At 41.4% G+C, this 17921-nt stretch overlaps 1 protein-coding gene across 1 annotated transcript; it reads left to right on the forward strand.

Moving 5' to 3' along the window:
* The first annotated feature begins 4765 nt into the window (after positions 1-4765).
* stard7 (StAR related lipid transfer domain containing 7) lies at positions 4766-14235 on the forward strand. The gene is made up of 8 exons (XM_063014436.1): positions 4766-5540; positions 6802-6959; positions 7406-7455; positions 7586-7696; positions 9045-9127; positions 9238-9337; positions 10891-10975; positions 11096-14235. Exons 1-8 carry the CDS (start codon positions 5113-5115, stop codon positions 11260-11262), a joined length of 1182 nt encoding a protein of 393 aa, XP_062870506.1. The 5' UTR covers positions 4766-5112; the 3' UTR covers positions 11263-14235.
* The last annotated feature ends 3686 nt before the right edge of the window (positions 14236-17921 follow it).

The following is a 17921-nucleotide window of genomic DNA, read 5'->3' on the forward strand; positions in this document are numbered from 1 at the left end:
ACGTCAGGGTCATGTGTGTGTGGAGTTTGCATGTTCACCCTGTGTCTGCGTGGGTTTCCTCCAGGTGATCTGGTTTTCTCCAACAGTACAAAGACGTGCAGTCAGGATAACTGGAGATACTAGAAATTGTCCTGACTGTGCTGTGTGTGTGTGTGTGTGTGTGTGTGTGCCCCCTGAGATGTACTGGTGGCTTGTCAGGGTGTTTCCTGCCTTTCGCTCAATAAATTAGACCCACCACGACCCTGACCAGGATAAAGCAAACAATGAATGAATGAATGAATGAATGACACAGAATTAAAAGGTATGACAAACATTAATTTAATGTTAATATATTTTAAATGTAAAATAAAGTCTATCATTAAAGCTGAAGTACATGCTGTTTGCAAAAGAACATTATGTAACATGGCAAGCTTTTTCCATCTAGTCTAGACAATGCGACAAAGCTCAACAAACCGATCAAGAAGGCTGGCTCAGTCTTGGGCTGCTCACTGGACGGTTTCAAGTTGGTGGTTGAAAGGAGGTCATCAACAAACTCATAACCATACTTAACAACTCATCACACCCCCCCCATGATTAAGGAATAGTACAGGTGATGGTTTGTAGCAACGCTGTTAATATTTAATATTCACGTCAACAGACATTATCATAATACTTTATTATACTGTATTACATATTACATATATATTACTTCTTCTTCTTCTTTTTCCTCAGCCTTTGTTCCGTTATTCGATTACGGTGTCGGCATTTCCGGCTTCTTCCCGTTAGGAGTCGCCGGCGGGATTTGGCACAGTTTTTTTTACGCCGGGTGCCCTTCCTGACACGACCCTCCCTATTAATCCGGGCTTGGGACCGGCACTATGATGCACTGGTTTGTGCATCTAGGAGCTAGGTATCTATAGGACAATTCAGTGTTTCCAATTAGCCTGGTGGCATGTCTTTGGACTGTGGGAGGAAACTGGAGCACCCGGAGGAAACCCACGTGGACACGGGGAGAACATGCAAACTCCGCACAGAAAGGACCCAGACCGCCCCACCTGGGGATCGAACCCAGGACCTTCTTGCTGTGAGGCGAGTGCTACCCACTTAGCCACTGTGCCGCCCATATTACATATATATTACATATTATATATCTTTATTCTATTTATGCACATACAGACACAGTATTGTACAGTACATTGCCTACCTGTTAATTTTGTAAATGACACTTTTATAATAGCTATATTACACATTCACATTACATTATATATCACTTATCTGTCTACCCCCCCCCCCCCCCCCCCCGCTTCTGCAGACTCCCACACTTTTTCGAGGAAAGCTGTAGAATACCCCCCTGACATGCCCGCTGCTGTGTGATCTCACAGAGAGCAGAGAGCATACCGTCGTACTGTCCGTGAATCAACAATCAACAATCTCTCCTGCAGGAGCCTCAACCCAGTTCCACTTTGCCCTCCTTCAGACATAGCCAATCGTGTCATGTGTGGGTGCCCGACCGATTCATAGTATGACTGAGACTCGAACTCATGAGAATGTTAGACCGCTGCACCACTCGAGAATCCCTGCTTTTATTTAAATACCTAGAGAAACTAGAATACTGACTTAGAAGCAGGTTTATCATAGCCAAAGTGAAGTTTTAAACTACATTTCAGTGACCAAAATTATTTCATATAAATCAGTGTTATTGCAAAAGTTTGAACTTATAGTATAGTTCTATTCTCTCATACATGATATGGCCAAAATTATAGTGATAACTGTCCTCGTTGTTGACCTTGGAAACACCTAGGGGCAATTTAGTATCTCCAGTTAGCCTGACTGCATGTCTTTGGACTGTGGAAGGGAAACCCAGTGTGTAAATTGTAAAATTGCACATAACATTTTGAGTGTGTCTATGGGAATTTGATGTCATTCAGTCAAAAAAAAAAAGCATTTATGAGATCAGGCACTGATGCTGGATTATAGCACCCAGTTTGCCATGCATGTTCCAGTTCATTGTAAATGTGTTTTGTGGGGGTTGAGGTCGGGGGGTTTGGAGTGTGAGTTTCTCTACATCAAATTTGTTAAACCATGTCTCGCTTTGTGCTCGGGGTATGTTTACGCTGGAAAAGGAATGAGGCTTTCCAAAACTGTTTCCAAAATTAAAAGCATATCATTTATGTGTGATTTGATACACCAAGCAGAACACATAAACTCAGTAACAGGGTGGGGTGTCTACATACTTTTGGCCGGAGAGTGGAGTGTGCGTTAAAACACGGAAACTGTCTCTTGTAACACACCTCCCTCTTCTGGTCCATTTTAAACATTGCATTAGTGTTTAGGAAGCATCTCATGACCATCCGCCATTTCCCACAGAGGACTCATGTCCACGAGGTACTTTGGTTTCCTCATACTTTCCAAAACATGCAGTGGGTGGATTGACTGCTGCAAATTACACCTGAGTTGAAATAAATGAATGGGCCACAGTGTGTTTGGTCCTGCAATAGAACAGCCCTGTACAGTGTGTTTATTTAAAAGTTTTCTGCAGTGTTTATACAAGATGAATGGATGAATTGTACACACTGTAACTGACTACCATAGTGCCAACCATTGTGCCAAGTTTGGAGGAGGATAAATAATGATGTTGGGATGTTTGTAATTAAGATTTCTCAACCAGGGGGCATTGTAGGTTGTTCATAGATTGACAGAACAAGCAGTGTCTCATGAAACTGATTATTACATTTACATTTATAACATTTAGCAGACGCTTTTATCAAAGCAACTTACAGTATATTGTCTGAGCAATTGAGGATTAAGGGCCTTGCTCAAGGGCCCAACTGCCACAACCTGTTGGGCCCTTGAGCATGGGGTTTGAACCAGCGACCTTTCGAGTCCAGTACCATAACCGCCAAGCTACAACTGTCCACTTTATTTTGTAAGTGTATGACATTTCTTAACACAGGGAATTACATAATCATGCTAAGAGTACCCATTCCACCTTTTGCATTATTTTAAGTTGTAAGGGAATGGAAATACCCAGTGAGCACCTCCTGCAACGATACAGCAAAAATAAAAAATAAACTCCTCACAGACAGTGGACGATCAAACCTAGGTACTCAGAAGAAACCTGTGTTGCTGTGCGGTACCCGTTCTACCAGCTTTGTCATCGTGCTGCCTAAAAAGAATCATGTAACGTGGTAACTGATGTCAGCATGTGGCTGACTTCTATAAAGCTATTGTGGCTGAATGAAAGTGAATCCTGGATGTCATGTTCCAAAATCTAGTAGAAAGCTTTCCAGAACAGTGGAACATGTTACTTGGTTTCAGATGTGGTATTTTACAAGCATGTATGAATGTGATGCACACATGTCTAAATGTTTTGCTTAAGTATTTGAGCATTTTTCATGTGGTAATCAATCGAGAACCTTTACCAAACTTAGCTTGGCATTTTCTTTGCTTAGATTTCCCCTAGAACAATTTATTATAACCCGACCAGACTGAAGTTGGTGCTGGATTCCTTACCTATTTGAAGGTACTGAAAATGAAACATACACCCCATCCCTGTCCTCTCTTCCCAAACCAGGCAAACTACTTATTCTGATATACTACATATACGATCTGCACGCATATAATGTGTAAGGTTTACAGATTCATTTAACCAGAGCACTTCAGTGTGCTTGTGTAAACAAAAGATTCTTTGTACAATGCTCTTAACTAATCAACTTCTTTGTTTACAATACTTCCCACTTACAAATGTAAAATTGGTCTGGTTGATTTAGAGCAGTGGAAAATTCTGCACTATTCCTTTGACAAAATGGGCACAAATTACCACAGACATACTTCAAAGTAATGTGAGAAGCCTTCTCAGTAGAGTGGCTGTTGTTATTGCCGAAAATATCACAGAGGTCACAATATTTTAGTACAATTTGTTCTTGAAATGGAATGTCTAACAAGCTCATGGTCAGGTGTCCAAATACTTTTGGTCATATAGTGTATTTTACATATACTGTAGTGTAGCATCCACCAGGTTTTTGCTACTGTTAAAGTCAATTGGGGACTAACTGATAGAAGGTTTAAGAACCAATAATGTTGAATATAATGCATGAAAGTCCAAATAATCCTGTTTAGGTCGTGTATTTGACATTTGTGACGTTTATTAACTATTTCTTAATACCTCAGACATCTTTCGAAAACACGTGTTATTAGCTAACTAAATGTAGTAGCTTCGACTAGTAACATTAAGCAAACACTGGCTGAACGTCCCAAACCACATTATATCCACTACTTAGTGCACTAGTTAGAAATTCTAAAACGTTGACGATATCGTTAGAGAGCTTTTGATATTATATTTAGGATAATCCTGAAATTTAGTATTAATTTAGTGTCTGACATTTTAACCAAGGTGCTAAAAAGTTTATTTAGTGCACTTTAAAGTGATTAGGAAGTAGGGAGTACGGTGCTATATGGAACACATCTCAAATCGAACATCAGGTTAGCAATGATTGGATGGTTTACCCTGACGGACAGACTAACAAACCAATGAGAATGCTTAAACTTCTGTATGGGCGTGACAACATGGACGCTGCTTGCGTCTCAATCCGCATACATTAGCACTACAAAGCATACTAAAAGCGTACACTACGAATGCAAAGTGTATACACTATGAAGTAAAATGGAATGTGATTTGAAATGCAGCCGCAGATTTATCGCTGCCTTTGAAAGCATGAGGACGGATTAGAGTTAGAGCTAAAAGTAGATAAAAACAGACCAGACTGGTATTTCGATAAAGCTTAGAGTTTGAAGTTTGGATAGAATGCATGTTTAATGATTATAATTTGTGGTAAATAATTAAACATTTAGTGCAGTTCTGTTTGTTGGAGATTGGGTAGTGTTAGCTAGCTAGGTTGCTAATGTCAAACTGTCTGCACTTGCCGTGTGTGTGTGTGTGTGTGTGTGTGTGTGTGTGTGTGTTTACCTTTCCTCCATATTAATGTGATTATAAATAATCTGTTATTGCCAAGTAGTTGATTTGACTTTGTGGCATTACATGCATGGAAAAACATCTGATTTAGGGAAATTCCGCATCAAAGAGTAAAGAAGTGAAATTCCTTGGTGGTCCATCTCCACAAGGTAGGACCAGCCATGTTCAAATCCGTCCAGCGTGCTCCCATGTGCACCATCGGTGCCAGTGCTGCCCGCCTGCAGGGCATGAGTGCTTACAGACAGGCCAGCGGTGCAGGACGTGTCCAGTCTGGGACTGCTGCATGGCTGGAGTCGCTCTTCACACGCCTCCACAAATCGATCCGAAGCTCCAGCGAGAAGAAGCCTGGAGGTCTGCTGTCCATCCTGGCTGACCACTGCGGTTTTGTGACCGGACAGAGGCTGAGACGGGCGTTTCAGATCGCAGAGCTGTACTCGAACCTGTACTCGGAGAGGAGCCGCTGGACCCTGGTGGGGAACATCTGGCGCAGGCTGCAGAGCAAACACGCCCCGGCTGGAAAACTCCTGGCCGCCCTGGTTGGGGTTTTCATGTGGGATGATGAGAGGATCAGAGATGATGAAATGAGGAGGTCAGCAGCTTAATTTTTTATTTTTTTATTTATTAGGATTTTAACATCATGTTTTACACTTTGGTCACATTCATGACAGGGTCAGTAGTTACTGCATATACAAGATTCATCAGTTCACAAGTGCAATGTCAAACAAAGTCATGAGTTTTTTGTATCATCAATTTTGTATCCCCAATTCACCTCACTTGTACGTTTTTGGACTGTGGGAGAAAACCGGAGCTCCCAGAGGAAACCCACACAGACTTGGGGAGAACATGCAAACTCCACACAGGGAATCGAACCCAGGACCTTCTTACTGTGAGGCCACCGTGCTACCCACCGAGCTACAGTGCCGCCTGCTCATCAGCTTAAGTGTTAGACTGGTTTTGTTTGTTTTGCTTTATCAAGATGCTTTAATTTAATTTATTTCCTTCATGTCTCTTCATTTTCATATTTTGCTCGGCTTTGGTTTTTATTCTTTCAGTCTGGCAATCCTTTTTTTGATCTAGTACTACTTTTTCTGTGTATGTTTTCCATTCTCTCCCGTTACCCTTCCTTTCCTTCCACCTTTCTTATTTCCTTTTCCTCTTCTTTTTCATTTTCTTGCTATTTTTTACCCTCTATTTCTTTTAACCCCGTTTATTATCCATATTTTCCCACTCTGTTGTTCATTATTTTCTCTTTTTATTCAGTCTTGTGCTATTCCACCTATCTCATGTGTTTCTCTTCTAGTTTTTTCTCTCTCTCTTATTTTTCCTACCTTGTTTTCTTTGTTTTCCTTCCTTCCTTTATTTTATTTCATTTCATTCCTTCTGGTACATTTTCTTTTTCTTTCTGTTTTTGCTCTATATTCAGCATTTCTTCCGCCCTTCTTTTTAACTTCCCATTTTCTCATTTTCTTTACTTCCCTTTTGTTTGCACTCGGGTGGAGCATCTGTAAAGTAGCCAGCTACTGCTGAGATTTGTGGATCCAGGGTTCGATTCTCAGCGGTGCTATCAGCCGGTCGGGGTCTGCATGGACATGATTGGCTGATGTTTGTGAGTAGGGGGAGATGGCTGAAACAGCCTAACTATTGGGAAGTGCACTTGTCCGTGCGCTATCGGTGCAGGTCCCAAGCCAAAATAGGAATAGGAAGGTTGCGCCAGGAAGGGCATCCGACATGAATACTGTACCAAGTGACCTGTAGTATCTGTTGTTAGTAGCTCTGTGTTACTGCATCTTTACCTTTTCCATCAGAGCAAGTCTTATATATGATGTGTGTGTGTGTTTGTGTGTGTGTAGGTGTGCATGGGAGTTACAGGCTCTGGAGGCGGTGAAGCCTCCACACAAAGGAAAGACCACCACACAGGCCGAGACCGGCTGGCAAGTGGTGATGGAGAAGAAGACGTTCAAAGTTTGGAGGAGACCTATCGAGGGGAGTCATCTCTTCGAGTACAGAGGTCAGTGTCCGCAGGGTGCATGTGTGATCAGTGTCCCGTACAGAGACACACTGTCTGTTGTCCTAAAACAATGTCAGTTTTTGGTTTGTGGTCATTTATGCAAGGTATTTAAGGTTTGCAGTCACTCATGACGTACGTATAATTAGTTTTATGGCTTGTATGATTCTCTGGTGCTATTTGATGGTTGTGCATGGAATTGGGGGGTGTAAACAAGGCATGTTTGAGTACTGCTGGCATTTATGCGAGTTAAACAGTAATTTAAGATACATAACACAATAATAATGAATGCTACTTGATTTTATTCTTCTGTAAAGGTGATTTCTGACTTTGTTATATTTTTTTTAATAAGAAGTTTTAAGGATTAAGGAAGCGAAAGACGTGTACATGTGTGTCGGAGTGGCTGAAATACAGAACGTTTAAGCAGTTTATCTCTTTCCCTTCCTCAGTGTTCGGTTCCTACACTGACGTCTCTCCCAGACAGTTCTTCAACGTGCAGGTGAGTTGCTCCCGACGTTCACATGTCGTGTAGATAACAGTAACCGTGTGTCAGTAGGTAAATCGTCTAATTTGCATACCATTATGTTGGTCCTGGTCACGGTAACCCTGTGTGTTATCCTCTGCTCCAGCTCGACACCGAGTACAGGAAGAAATGGGACGCCCTGGTCATTAAACTGGAGGTGGTGGACCGGGACCAGAGCACAGGGTCCGAGGTCATTCACTGGGCCACACATTTCCCAGTAAGTCCAGAATGCTGAACTCCTGCTGTAGGTTGTGACTTGTGAAGCGTATATACAGTAACTTTGACCTCAACATTTATGACAAAAACCCTGTAAAGTCATAAATGACATAAGTGGTGGTGTGTCTGTGCTGAGTTCTTTCTAGTATGATCTACTGTGGCGACCTCTAAATAAGGGAGTATACATATACACCGGTCAGCCATAACATACAGAAGCACTTGGTAGTTCTACAATTACTGACTGTAGTCCATCTGTTTCTCTGCATGCTTTGTTACCCCCTTTCACCCTGTTCTTCAATGGTCAGGACCCCCACAGGACCACCACAGAGCAGGTATTATTTAGGTGGTGGATCATTCTCAGCACTGCAGTGACACTGACATGGTGGTGGTGTGTTAGTGTGTGTTGTGCTGGTATGAGTGGATCAGACACAGCAGCGCTGCTGTAGTTTTTAAACACCGTGTCCACTCACTGTCCACTCTATTAGACACTCCTACCTAGTCGGTCCACCTTGTAGATGTAAAGTCAGAGACGATCGCTCATCTATTGCTGCTGTTTGAGTCGGTCATCTTCTAGACCTTCATCAGTGGTCACAGGACGCTGCCCACGGGGCGCTGTCGGCTGGATATTTTTGGTTGGTGGACTATTCACAGTCCAGCAGTGACAGTGAGGTGTTTAAAAACTCCAGCAGCGCTGCTGTGTCTGATCCACTCATACCAGCACAACACACACTAACACACCACCACCATGTCAGTGTCACTGCAGTGCTGAGAATCATCCACCAGAGGGCTAACAAAGCATGCAAAGAAACAGATGGACTACAGTCAGTAATTGTAGAACTACAAAGTGCTTCTATATGGTAAGTGGAGCTGATAACATGGACAGTGAGTGTAGAATCAAGGAGGTGGTTTTAATGTTATAGCTGATCAGTGGACACACACACACACACATTTAGATGTTTCGAACACACCCGTTCCTGTCAGATGTATACAGTCAGTTCTGAAAATATATGCCATAAAATATGTGCTAACAGTTTGGGGAAGGCCATTTCCCTTTCCTCCAGTTTTCTGCTGAAAACCACTGGGATGAATTAGAACGATAATGGCATGGTGAGCGAGGCCTTCTTGTTTAACACAGGTGTGGGCATAAATTCTCACATATACACTCCAAAATGCCACCATATATATGCTGTGTGTTTGGAACAGGGTGTTCAACAAGCTCATTGTAAAGTGTCCAGATACTTTTGGCTATATAATATAGTTTAATGGCTCTGTAAGTGTCTTGGTTAGCAGTAAATCATCGACTCTAAATAAATAGACGCTCCTAAACCTTCTTCTTCTGTGCTGTACAGTATCCGATGTACTCCAGAGATTACGTGTACGTGCGGCGCTACGACGTGGATGTGGAGAGCAACCTGATGGTCCTGGTGTCCAGGTGAAGCTCCTACACGCTGCACCGTGTACACCGTGTGTTTTTTACACCGTGTGTTTGTAATATAGTGACTGTCATAACAATCATTCTTCTTTTATTGTTGTTTACGGCAGAGCTGTGCAGCATCCCGGAGTTCCAACCTCACAGGAGTTTGTTAGAGTTCACTCGTATTGCTCCAGGATGGTCATACGTCCACACAAGTCCTTCGATGAGGTACGATGTGTGCTTCATCTGCTTCATCTGTCTGGTCATGGAAAATTCTCCAAATTCTCGTTTCTGATTGGCTGCCAGGTTTTTAAGCGATCTTTTATTATAGAACAGCTGACTGACAGCACTGACGCATAGCATATCATGTAGAAAAATTGCTCAATACATTTAAAGCCCTTTTAAGTCTCTCTTGATAACATTTATTTACAATCAGTATCTTATTCTTCTGTCATAAAGCTTTTCAATTTTTTGCTTTTATACTTTTTTTCTTTTATTCTCTTTCTGTGGGTTATTATTATTATTATTGTTTTTTTATCTGCTGTACTTCTACTGTAAAGTCACCTTGATATTGTAAAAGGTGCTCTATAAATAAAACTAATAATATAAAATAATTAAATAACATTAAAAATAAATATTTATATAATAAAAAATAATATAAAATATTAAATAATGTTAAAAATATTATTATATTATGATTACTATTTATATTATGCTTACTGTTATTATTATTAATCATTTATATCAACATTACTATTGTTATTATTACTTATTAAAAATATTATGATTATTATTATTTTTATTTATTATTAACATTATTAATTATTAACATTATTATTACTATAATATAATAAAAAAGATCTAAAAATATTATTATTAAATAATGTTAAAATATGATATTATATTATGATTACTATTTATATATTATATTATGTTTACCATTATTGTTATTATTATTATTCATAACGATTTATTATCAACATTACTATTATTATTCTTATTATTAACATTATTAATTATTAGTCATTTTTAATTATTAACAATATTATTACTATAATATAAGGTGGCTAGGTGGGTAGCACTGTCGCCTCACAGCAAGAAGGTCCTGGGTTCGATCCCCAGGTGGGGCGGTCCGGGTCCTTTCTGTTTGGAGTTTGCATGTTCTCCCCGCGTCTGCGTGGGTTTCCTCCGGGTGCTTCGGTTTCCTCCCACAGTCCAAAGTCATGCAAGTGAGATGAATTGGAGACACTAAATTGACTAAATGACTGTGTACGATATAAACTTGTGAGCTGATGAATCTTGTGTAACGAATAACTACCGTTCCTGTCATGAATGTAACCAAAGTGTAAAACATGACGTTAAAATCCTAATAAACAAACAAACAAAATATAATATTATAATCGAAAAATATTAAATATTGTTAAAAATATTATTATATTATGTTCTTTATCAAGATATTTTATGTTTACTATTATTAATAGTTATAACTATTTATTATCAACATTACTATATTATTATTTATTAAAACAATATTATTATGATTACTGTTATTCCTATCAATTATTAACATTATTATTAGTCATTTGTAATTATTAACAATATTATTACTATTATTCTTACTTTTTATTTATTAATTTTTATTATAATTCTTAATTATTGTTATTATTATTAGTAGTAGTATTAATTATATGCAACAATATTATGTTGTAGATTAATATGTTTATTTTTGTACTGTTTTTATATTAATTTCATGTTCTGATCTGATTGTTGTGTTTTTCCAGAACGGGTTTGATTACCTGCTGACGTACAGCGACGATCCTCAGACGGTTTTTCCTCGTTATTGTGTGAGCTGGATGGTTTCCAGTGGTGAGATCTCGTCTTCCTTCTGTTCCAGACCTTCATTATTACACATTAAAGTTCTAATTACTACTCGGAAGTATCGGGACGCCCTGTTTATTTCATTTCCTTTCCCGTCTTCGTTCTCAGGGATGCCTGATTTCCTGGAGAAGCTGCACACCGCCGCTCTCAGAGCAAAGAACCACGAGGTGGGCATCCACGACTACGTCGGCATGACCAAGCCCAAGCAGCAGGCCTCTCCGGAGCGGCTGGAGGAGGGCGCGCGCGCCCCCGGATCGTCCCATATTTATGCCTGAATAAAAACCAGCTGGCCAGATTCTGTTAACCGTGAGCTCCACACATGAGGTCACGATGACGGCTCGGACTAAACCTGAAAAGACCTGAACCCGTTCAGACAGTGAAAGGGCGTGGCAGGAGCTGCTTCTGCTGCCCGAGTGATGCCAGTGTGCGCTCACTGTATGATATTTCGGACTGATGTTTATCAGACGTTAAGATCTGGGACTTGTACTTGGTACTGATGGCATTATTTGTGTTGTATGAACTCTGCCCGTGTTTGTTGGCGTGTGGGACTTGAACCCATGCCAGGCTTTTCTCAGAGCGTAGAAGATTATAACTGGTTATGTGCAGCGGTCAGTAGAATGGAAATGAGGTGGGAACTGAAACGCTCTGGGTGGGAGTCTGTAAACGCCGTTGTTTAGTCTCATTACAGGTCGAGACGTTTTGCTAAAGCAGTTATGAGTTTATTTACTTGATTTGGTTGTTTTGGTACATTTTCCCTCCATTTCCCCAGTTTATCTCCCAGTTTAGTCATATCCAATTCCTGTGCATTGTCAATTGTGACTTTGATCTGACCCAGAAGAGGCGGATCACCACATGCCCCCTTCCGACACGTGTCCGATCTGCGGCCGCTTCTTATCACCTGTCAGTGTTGGGTTCCCACGGAGAGACGTATAGCGTACAGAGAGCTGTGCTAATCATGTGACCCCAGTCCCAGTCTTCCCATATCGCAGCGGCATTGGTAAGAGACCCTACACGACCGTCCCTCCTTCATACTGCGGCCAGCTCGGCGGCTCTGCTGAGATTCCAACTCATCCTGGCGCCCCGAACGTTTATTAATCTTAGCTTGAGGTTCCTCTACCAGAGTAAAACTCGACATCAGCTTCTCCTGAGCCGAGCTGCCCTGCTGCCACTGCGCTTCCTCTCTTGTGGTCGAGCTGTGAAGCGTCTGTTGGTGGTTTTTCTCACTTCTCTGTTATAAGCTGCGTAAACTCCATACGCAAAGTGGCCAAAAAGTATTTGGACACCCGACCATGAGCTTCACAGCATCGTGTATCAGAACCACGGGCATTAATATGAACGCGGTTGTCCTTTCAGGAAAGGCTCGGCACAATATTTTGTACTGTGTCTTCAGAATTTTGAGCTGGCTGTAAATCGGTGTTCCAATTCAACCCGAAGATCTTCTGCTTTGTCATGTTTGGCATATTTGCTATGTAATGGACTTCATAAGGAATCTGTAAGCAGTGGGTGTGGCTGAAACAACTGAACTCCATAATAATGAAGGGTGTCCACATACTTTTTGCCCATTAAGTGTATTTGTTGCATGGTGTATTGATACGAAGGTCTGTATGAATGGAGTATTCCTCAGAGATGAGAACATGAATGGGCGTGGCTTTATTGAACCCGTTACCGCAGGGTGCCTTTATAGTGAGAAACCTCCCATATTTAGGGGTCGCTGCAGCCAAATCTGGTCCTCGTATCCTATATTCCTATCTCTATCCGGGCCTGGGACCTGCACTGAGAGCACACTGACGAGCGCACCACCCGATGTCCTGGCTGTTCCGCCAACCCCTCAAATTCCTGAACCCTGGACCGCTGTACCACATGAGCGTCTGCTAAATACCCAACATAGCTGTGACTAATTGTGACATTTGAAAGAGATTTGTTGGACATGAGATCAGTGTGACATTTCAGAGAAACAATTGTAGAATTTAAGTGGTTTTAATTCTACAGTATATTAGAATTAATATTTTGGAGATAGGGGGTGGCACAAACAGCCTAGTTATTGTGAGGTGCACTTGTCAGTGCGCTCTTAGTGCAGGTCCTAGGCCCGGAAAGAAATAAGAGGGTTGTGCTGGGATGTAAAAACATTCAGACTTGAAGCACCCAAAAATAAATAAATAAATAAACAGGTGGTCTGTCAGTAAACAAAGGGAGTTTTAAGGACTTTAAGGAGCCTTAATTAAATAAAACCAGAAATACATGCAAAAAAACTTAAGGTGGCACCCGGGGTGGCCGATAGCACCCAGACCAGACTTCTATCTTTGCTTCAGCCCAATTAGAACTGGATAGAAGTGCAGTTATTTCATTTTATGGTTTCATTCTACCAAATTAATCATTAAACACAATTTAATTCAGTTTGTTCATGATCCTTTTAAAAGATATTTGTAGGATGTGATCGTAAAGTGTGACATTTCAGGAAAAAAACCAATTATATTTTGGAAATAGGGGGTGGCAGGAACAGCCTAGTTATTGGGAGGTGCACTTGTCAGTGCACTCTAAATGCAGGTCCCAGGCCTGAATAGAAATAAGAGGGTTGCGCCAGGATGTAAGAACAATGCCAAGTCTGAAGCGGTCATAAATAAATAAATACGCAGGTAGAGTTTTAAGGCCGCTTTAAAGAGCCTTAAGTAAATAAAACCAGAAATACATGCAAAAAATTTTTTAAGGTGGCACCCGGGGTGGCCGATAGCTCCCAGACCAGACTTTTATCTCTGCCTCAACTGGATAGTGCAGTTATTTCATTTAATGGTTTCATTCTACCACATTAATTATTAAACACAATTATTATTTAATTCAGTTTGTTAGAATTTAGTGAAGCAGAATGTGTGTGTGAATGTTTGCATGTAAAAAAAAAAATCTACATTTTGTTCCTTTTGTTTTTTCTTAGTGTCATAAGAGTGAAAAAACTTTTAAATAAGTGAATGTTTAAAGATTAAATTGTTTGAAGATGAATAAAATAATATGGATTTATGTAGATAGTTTGAGGAAATGTCCGGCCGTCTGAGCACGCTTCTGACTTCAGCATGACTGACTCTAAATGCTCGACTTTTGAATGCAACACTTGAATTATCTGGTGGTTTTTATTATTCCTGATGTGAATCTGATGGATGTGAGAAATATTTGCATTTTTTAATGATGATGTGAGAGGAAACGTTAAAACAAATCACCCGAATGTTGTTTTTATTCTTTCATTAAACAAATAACTGCAATCATTTCTGTTACTGTTTTTTTTATTAGTGGGATGCATTGGTACCCTGTTCTGCATGTACAGTCATGTGAAAAAATTAGGACACCCCATAAAAAAACCTTTGTTCAAAATCTTCTTGTACATATTTGACAAAGTTAGGACACCCTACACCCTAATACAGTAGCTGCTCTCCCCCCCCCCCCCCCCCCCCCCCTTTGGTTGAAATAATCTCAGTTAGGCATTTCCAATAACCATCTACCAGTCTCTGACATTGTGTGAGAGTTTTTCCCACTTCTCAATGCAGAATTTCTTCAGCTGTGTGAGGTTTGAGGGGTTTCTTGCATGCACAGCCCGTTTCAAATCATCCCACAGCATCTCGATCCGGACTTTGACTTGGCCATTTCAGAACTCTCCATTTCTTACTTCAACAATCAAGAGCAAACCAAACTAATGTCTGAGGTTTAAATAAAACTCCAACGACGTCTTCTAACGATGGTCTAATTACTGCAGCTGATGTGGTGCACCTGATTCTTATTCAAGACATTTTAAGTAATAATAAATGTGGGGGTGTCCTAACTTTTTCCTCACAATGAATTCCATTTTTGTCCCCAGGCGGGGCGGTCCGGGTTCTTTCTGTGTGGAGTTTGCATGTTCTTCCCGTGTCTGTGTTGGTTTCCTCCGGGAGCTCCGATTTCCTCCCACAGTCCAAAAACATGGCCAGGTTAATTGGAAACACTGACTGTTGCCCTACAGCAAGAAGGTTTGATTCCCAGCTGGAGCGGTCTGGGTCCTTTCTGTGTGAAGTTTGCATGTTCTCCCCGTGTCTGTGGGGGTTTCCTCCGAGAGCTCCAGTTTCCTTCCACAATCTAAGCAATTGGGGGTTAAGGGACTTGCTCAAGGGCTCAACCTGGCAGTGGTGGGGCTTGAACCAGCGACCTTTTGATTGCCAGTCCAGTGCCTTAACCTACAATTGCAAGTCCAAAGTCCAGTCTGAGGGTTTGAGAATTAAGGTCGGGCTGCTTGGCTCGAAAGGGCCTTGCTCACGGATGGGTAGCACTGTTGCCTCACAGCAAGAAGGTCCTGGGTTCGATTGCCAGGTGGTGCTCAAGGGCCTAACAGAGGCAACCTGGCAGTCCTGGCAGTGGTGAGGCTTGAACCAGCAACCTTTTGATTTCAGTGCCTTAACCACTAGGCTGCAAGTGCAAAGTCCAGTCTGAGGGTTTGAGGGTTTAATGGTTAAGGCCTTAAGGGCCCAAAAGAGGCAACCTGGCATTGGTGAGGCTTGAACCAGCGACCTTTTGATTGCTAGTCCAGTGCCTAAACCACTAGGCTACAAATGCAAGTCCAAAGACATGCAGTCAGGACAACCGGAGCTACTAAAAATTTCCCTTAGATGTGTGTGTGGGCATGTGGTAAGGTGTGAATGTGTTCATGTGTACATGTGTATATTGTTTGTGAGATGGACTGAGATGGACTGGCGTCCTGTCCAGGCTGCCTTGCGCCCATTGAGAGCTGGGAAAGGCTCCAGCACCCATGTGACCCTGAGCTTAAGCAGTTTAGAAAGTGTGTGTGTGTGTCCTATGATGGACTGGCGACCTGTCCAGGGTATTTCCTAGTTTCCACCCAATGAATCGGACCCGGTGCACCTCGATCAGGATAAAGCGGTGCTAAAACAGACAGTGAATTAATAAATGAGTGTACAAGGGACAGCAGGACCTGTAGGGTAACGAGGAAGGAAAGAAGACGCCTCTGTTCTCTCTGTTCTCCTGCAGACTGAGGCCTGGGGTAAAACCTACAATATAATTTTTTCCGTGTTCATTGTTATCTGAACCGGTAGGCTGTGCCAGGCAGAACGATGACGTGGTGTTTTCCGTTTACAGACCTGGGTGTGGCTCTCGATATGTGACGAAGTTGCCACTTGAGAGAGGCGCTTGAGCCGAGTTTATGAGCTACTGTATGACCTCTGCTGGCTGACGGATGAAGTGAAATACGTCCAATTGCGGTAATATCACGATCGGGATGTGGTCTGACTACCTGACCCTGTTCTACCCTCCAAAACGTCAGAGTAAATCCTTCGCTGGAAATGACGGCTTAATTTTATTTGTCAGTTCATCAGCAAATAAACCTGGTGGTTGTGCCAGGCATGACAATATTGGCACTTTGTTTGGCTTGTCGGTGATGTGCATTCACATTTCGAGCCAAGCAGCCTGACCTGTCATGTTTAAAGGAGGAGGAGAGGTACATCAACTGCATACAGATACAGATACATCTAACCCTAAATACTGATCCGTATTAAACAGGGTGGCTGAGTACGCAGGTCAGGACCCATCCTGGCCGATTCTGCTGATTTTTATCCACTATAAAATCCTGTCACATCTTCTGTTGGGATCTTTATTTTGTCTTATTAAGACGAATCATTTACACAAACCCGGGTTATAAATACAGCGTTTAATTTTGTAGGGCTGTCCGACGCCGCTGCCTACCTTCGTTTATTGAAAACGTGGCATCATATTTGGTCAGCAGGTTGAATCAGCGAACTGATTTACGTCTTTTTGCCGTTTCGGGAGTGGATCCTAGTGTGTATTTTATTTATAAATACATTTTTATTTAGTCAGTATTTAAATCTAGTATAATAAACTAGCCGCGGCTTCACCGCCTCTTCTTTATTTGTGGATGGACTTTGCCAAGGTTTGTCAAGGTTCCCACCCTGAAAGTGAGGTTTATAACACACTAACCTCTACTGAGACCCACTGAAGCTAAATATTTTATGTATTTATTCTTCTTTATTGTGTATTTATTCTTCTTTCTTGATATAAAACAACCACAATAGGATAGATTCAACCACAATAGGATTTTATTCTTTATTTCTTTATTTCTAAAGATACGCTTTGTTATTTTGGTCGTTGAAGAAATGATGCAGTCAGGACGCAGAACGTTCTCATCTCTCGTTCATTATTTCTACTTGGTAAGGGAACAGAACCTCCGTAACACACAGGACTCGACAAGAGTGTAATTTATTCTACACGAAATGAACCCAGACGTCCAAATTGTATGTATATCTATTTTACACCTCTAACCGTACTGCAATCCTGTTTTTAAAACCACATAATGATCAAGAACTTGCTGTTTGTGGAGATGTTGTGCCATTTAAACAGTATAAATACAGAAAAATTAGTTTTCCTGTCCAATTTACACATAAAAAATAAAGAACAAGCTCAGCTTCATGTCATTCTTTATTTCTGAAGATGTTTTAAAGGACCAAATCCTGGCTGAAGTCTCCAGGAATACAGAAAGACCAAAAACGCTCTCATCTTCACAATGCGGTACGAGATGTTTCACTTTTACCTCTCGTTCATTTAAAACCTGTACAATTCTCATTCTTGTCATTCTTTATTTCTGAGAATGATAACAGACGTGGTTTGCGTGCAGACGAGTTGACCCGAGAATTTGGCGTCATACACGATGGATGATGGATGAAGAAGAGTGCGCTTGCAGGTCTCCAAAGTGCTTGGCACAACCATGGACCTGGAGGAACTGCATGGTTAGATCAAGCACAATGGTGACCTGAGCAGAGATCCGGAGGAAGGCTGGCGGAGGAGTCGTCTTCATCCTGTGGATCAATCCAAAAAATTCAAAAAATAAAATGTAATCAAATGTAGTTAATGCCGTATGTACGGCCATGAGGATGAGGATGGATAAATGAATCCA

The sequence above is a fragment of the Trichomycterus rosablanca genome, chromosome 18, assembly GCF_030014385.1.
Source record: "Trichomycterus rosablanca isolate fTriRos1 chromosome 18, fTriRos1.hap1, whole genome shotgun sequence".
Lineage (NCBI taxonomy): Eukaryota > Metazoa > Chordata > Actinopteri > Siluriformes > Trichomycteridae > Trichomycterus > Trichomycterus rosablanca.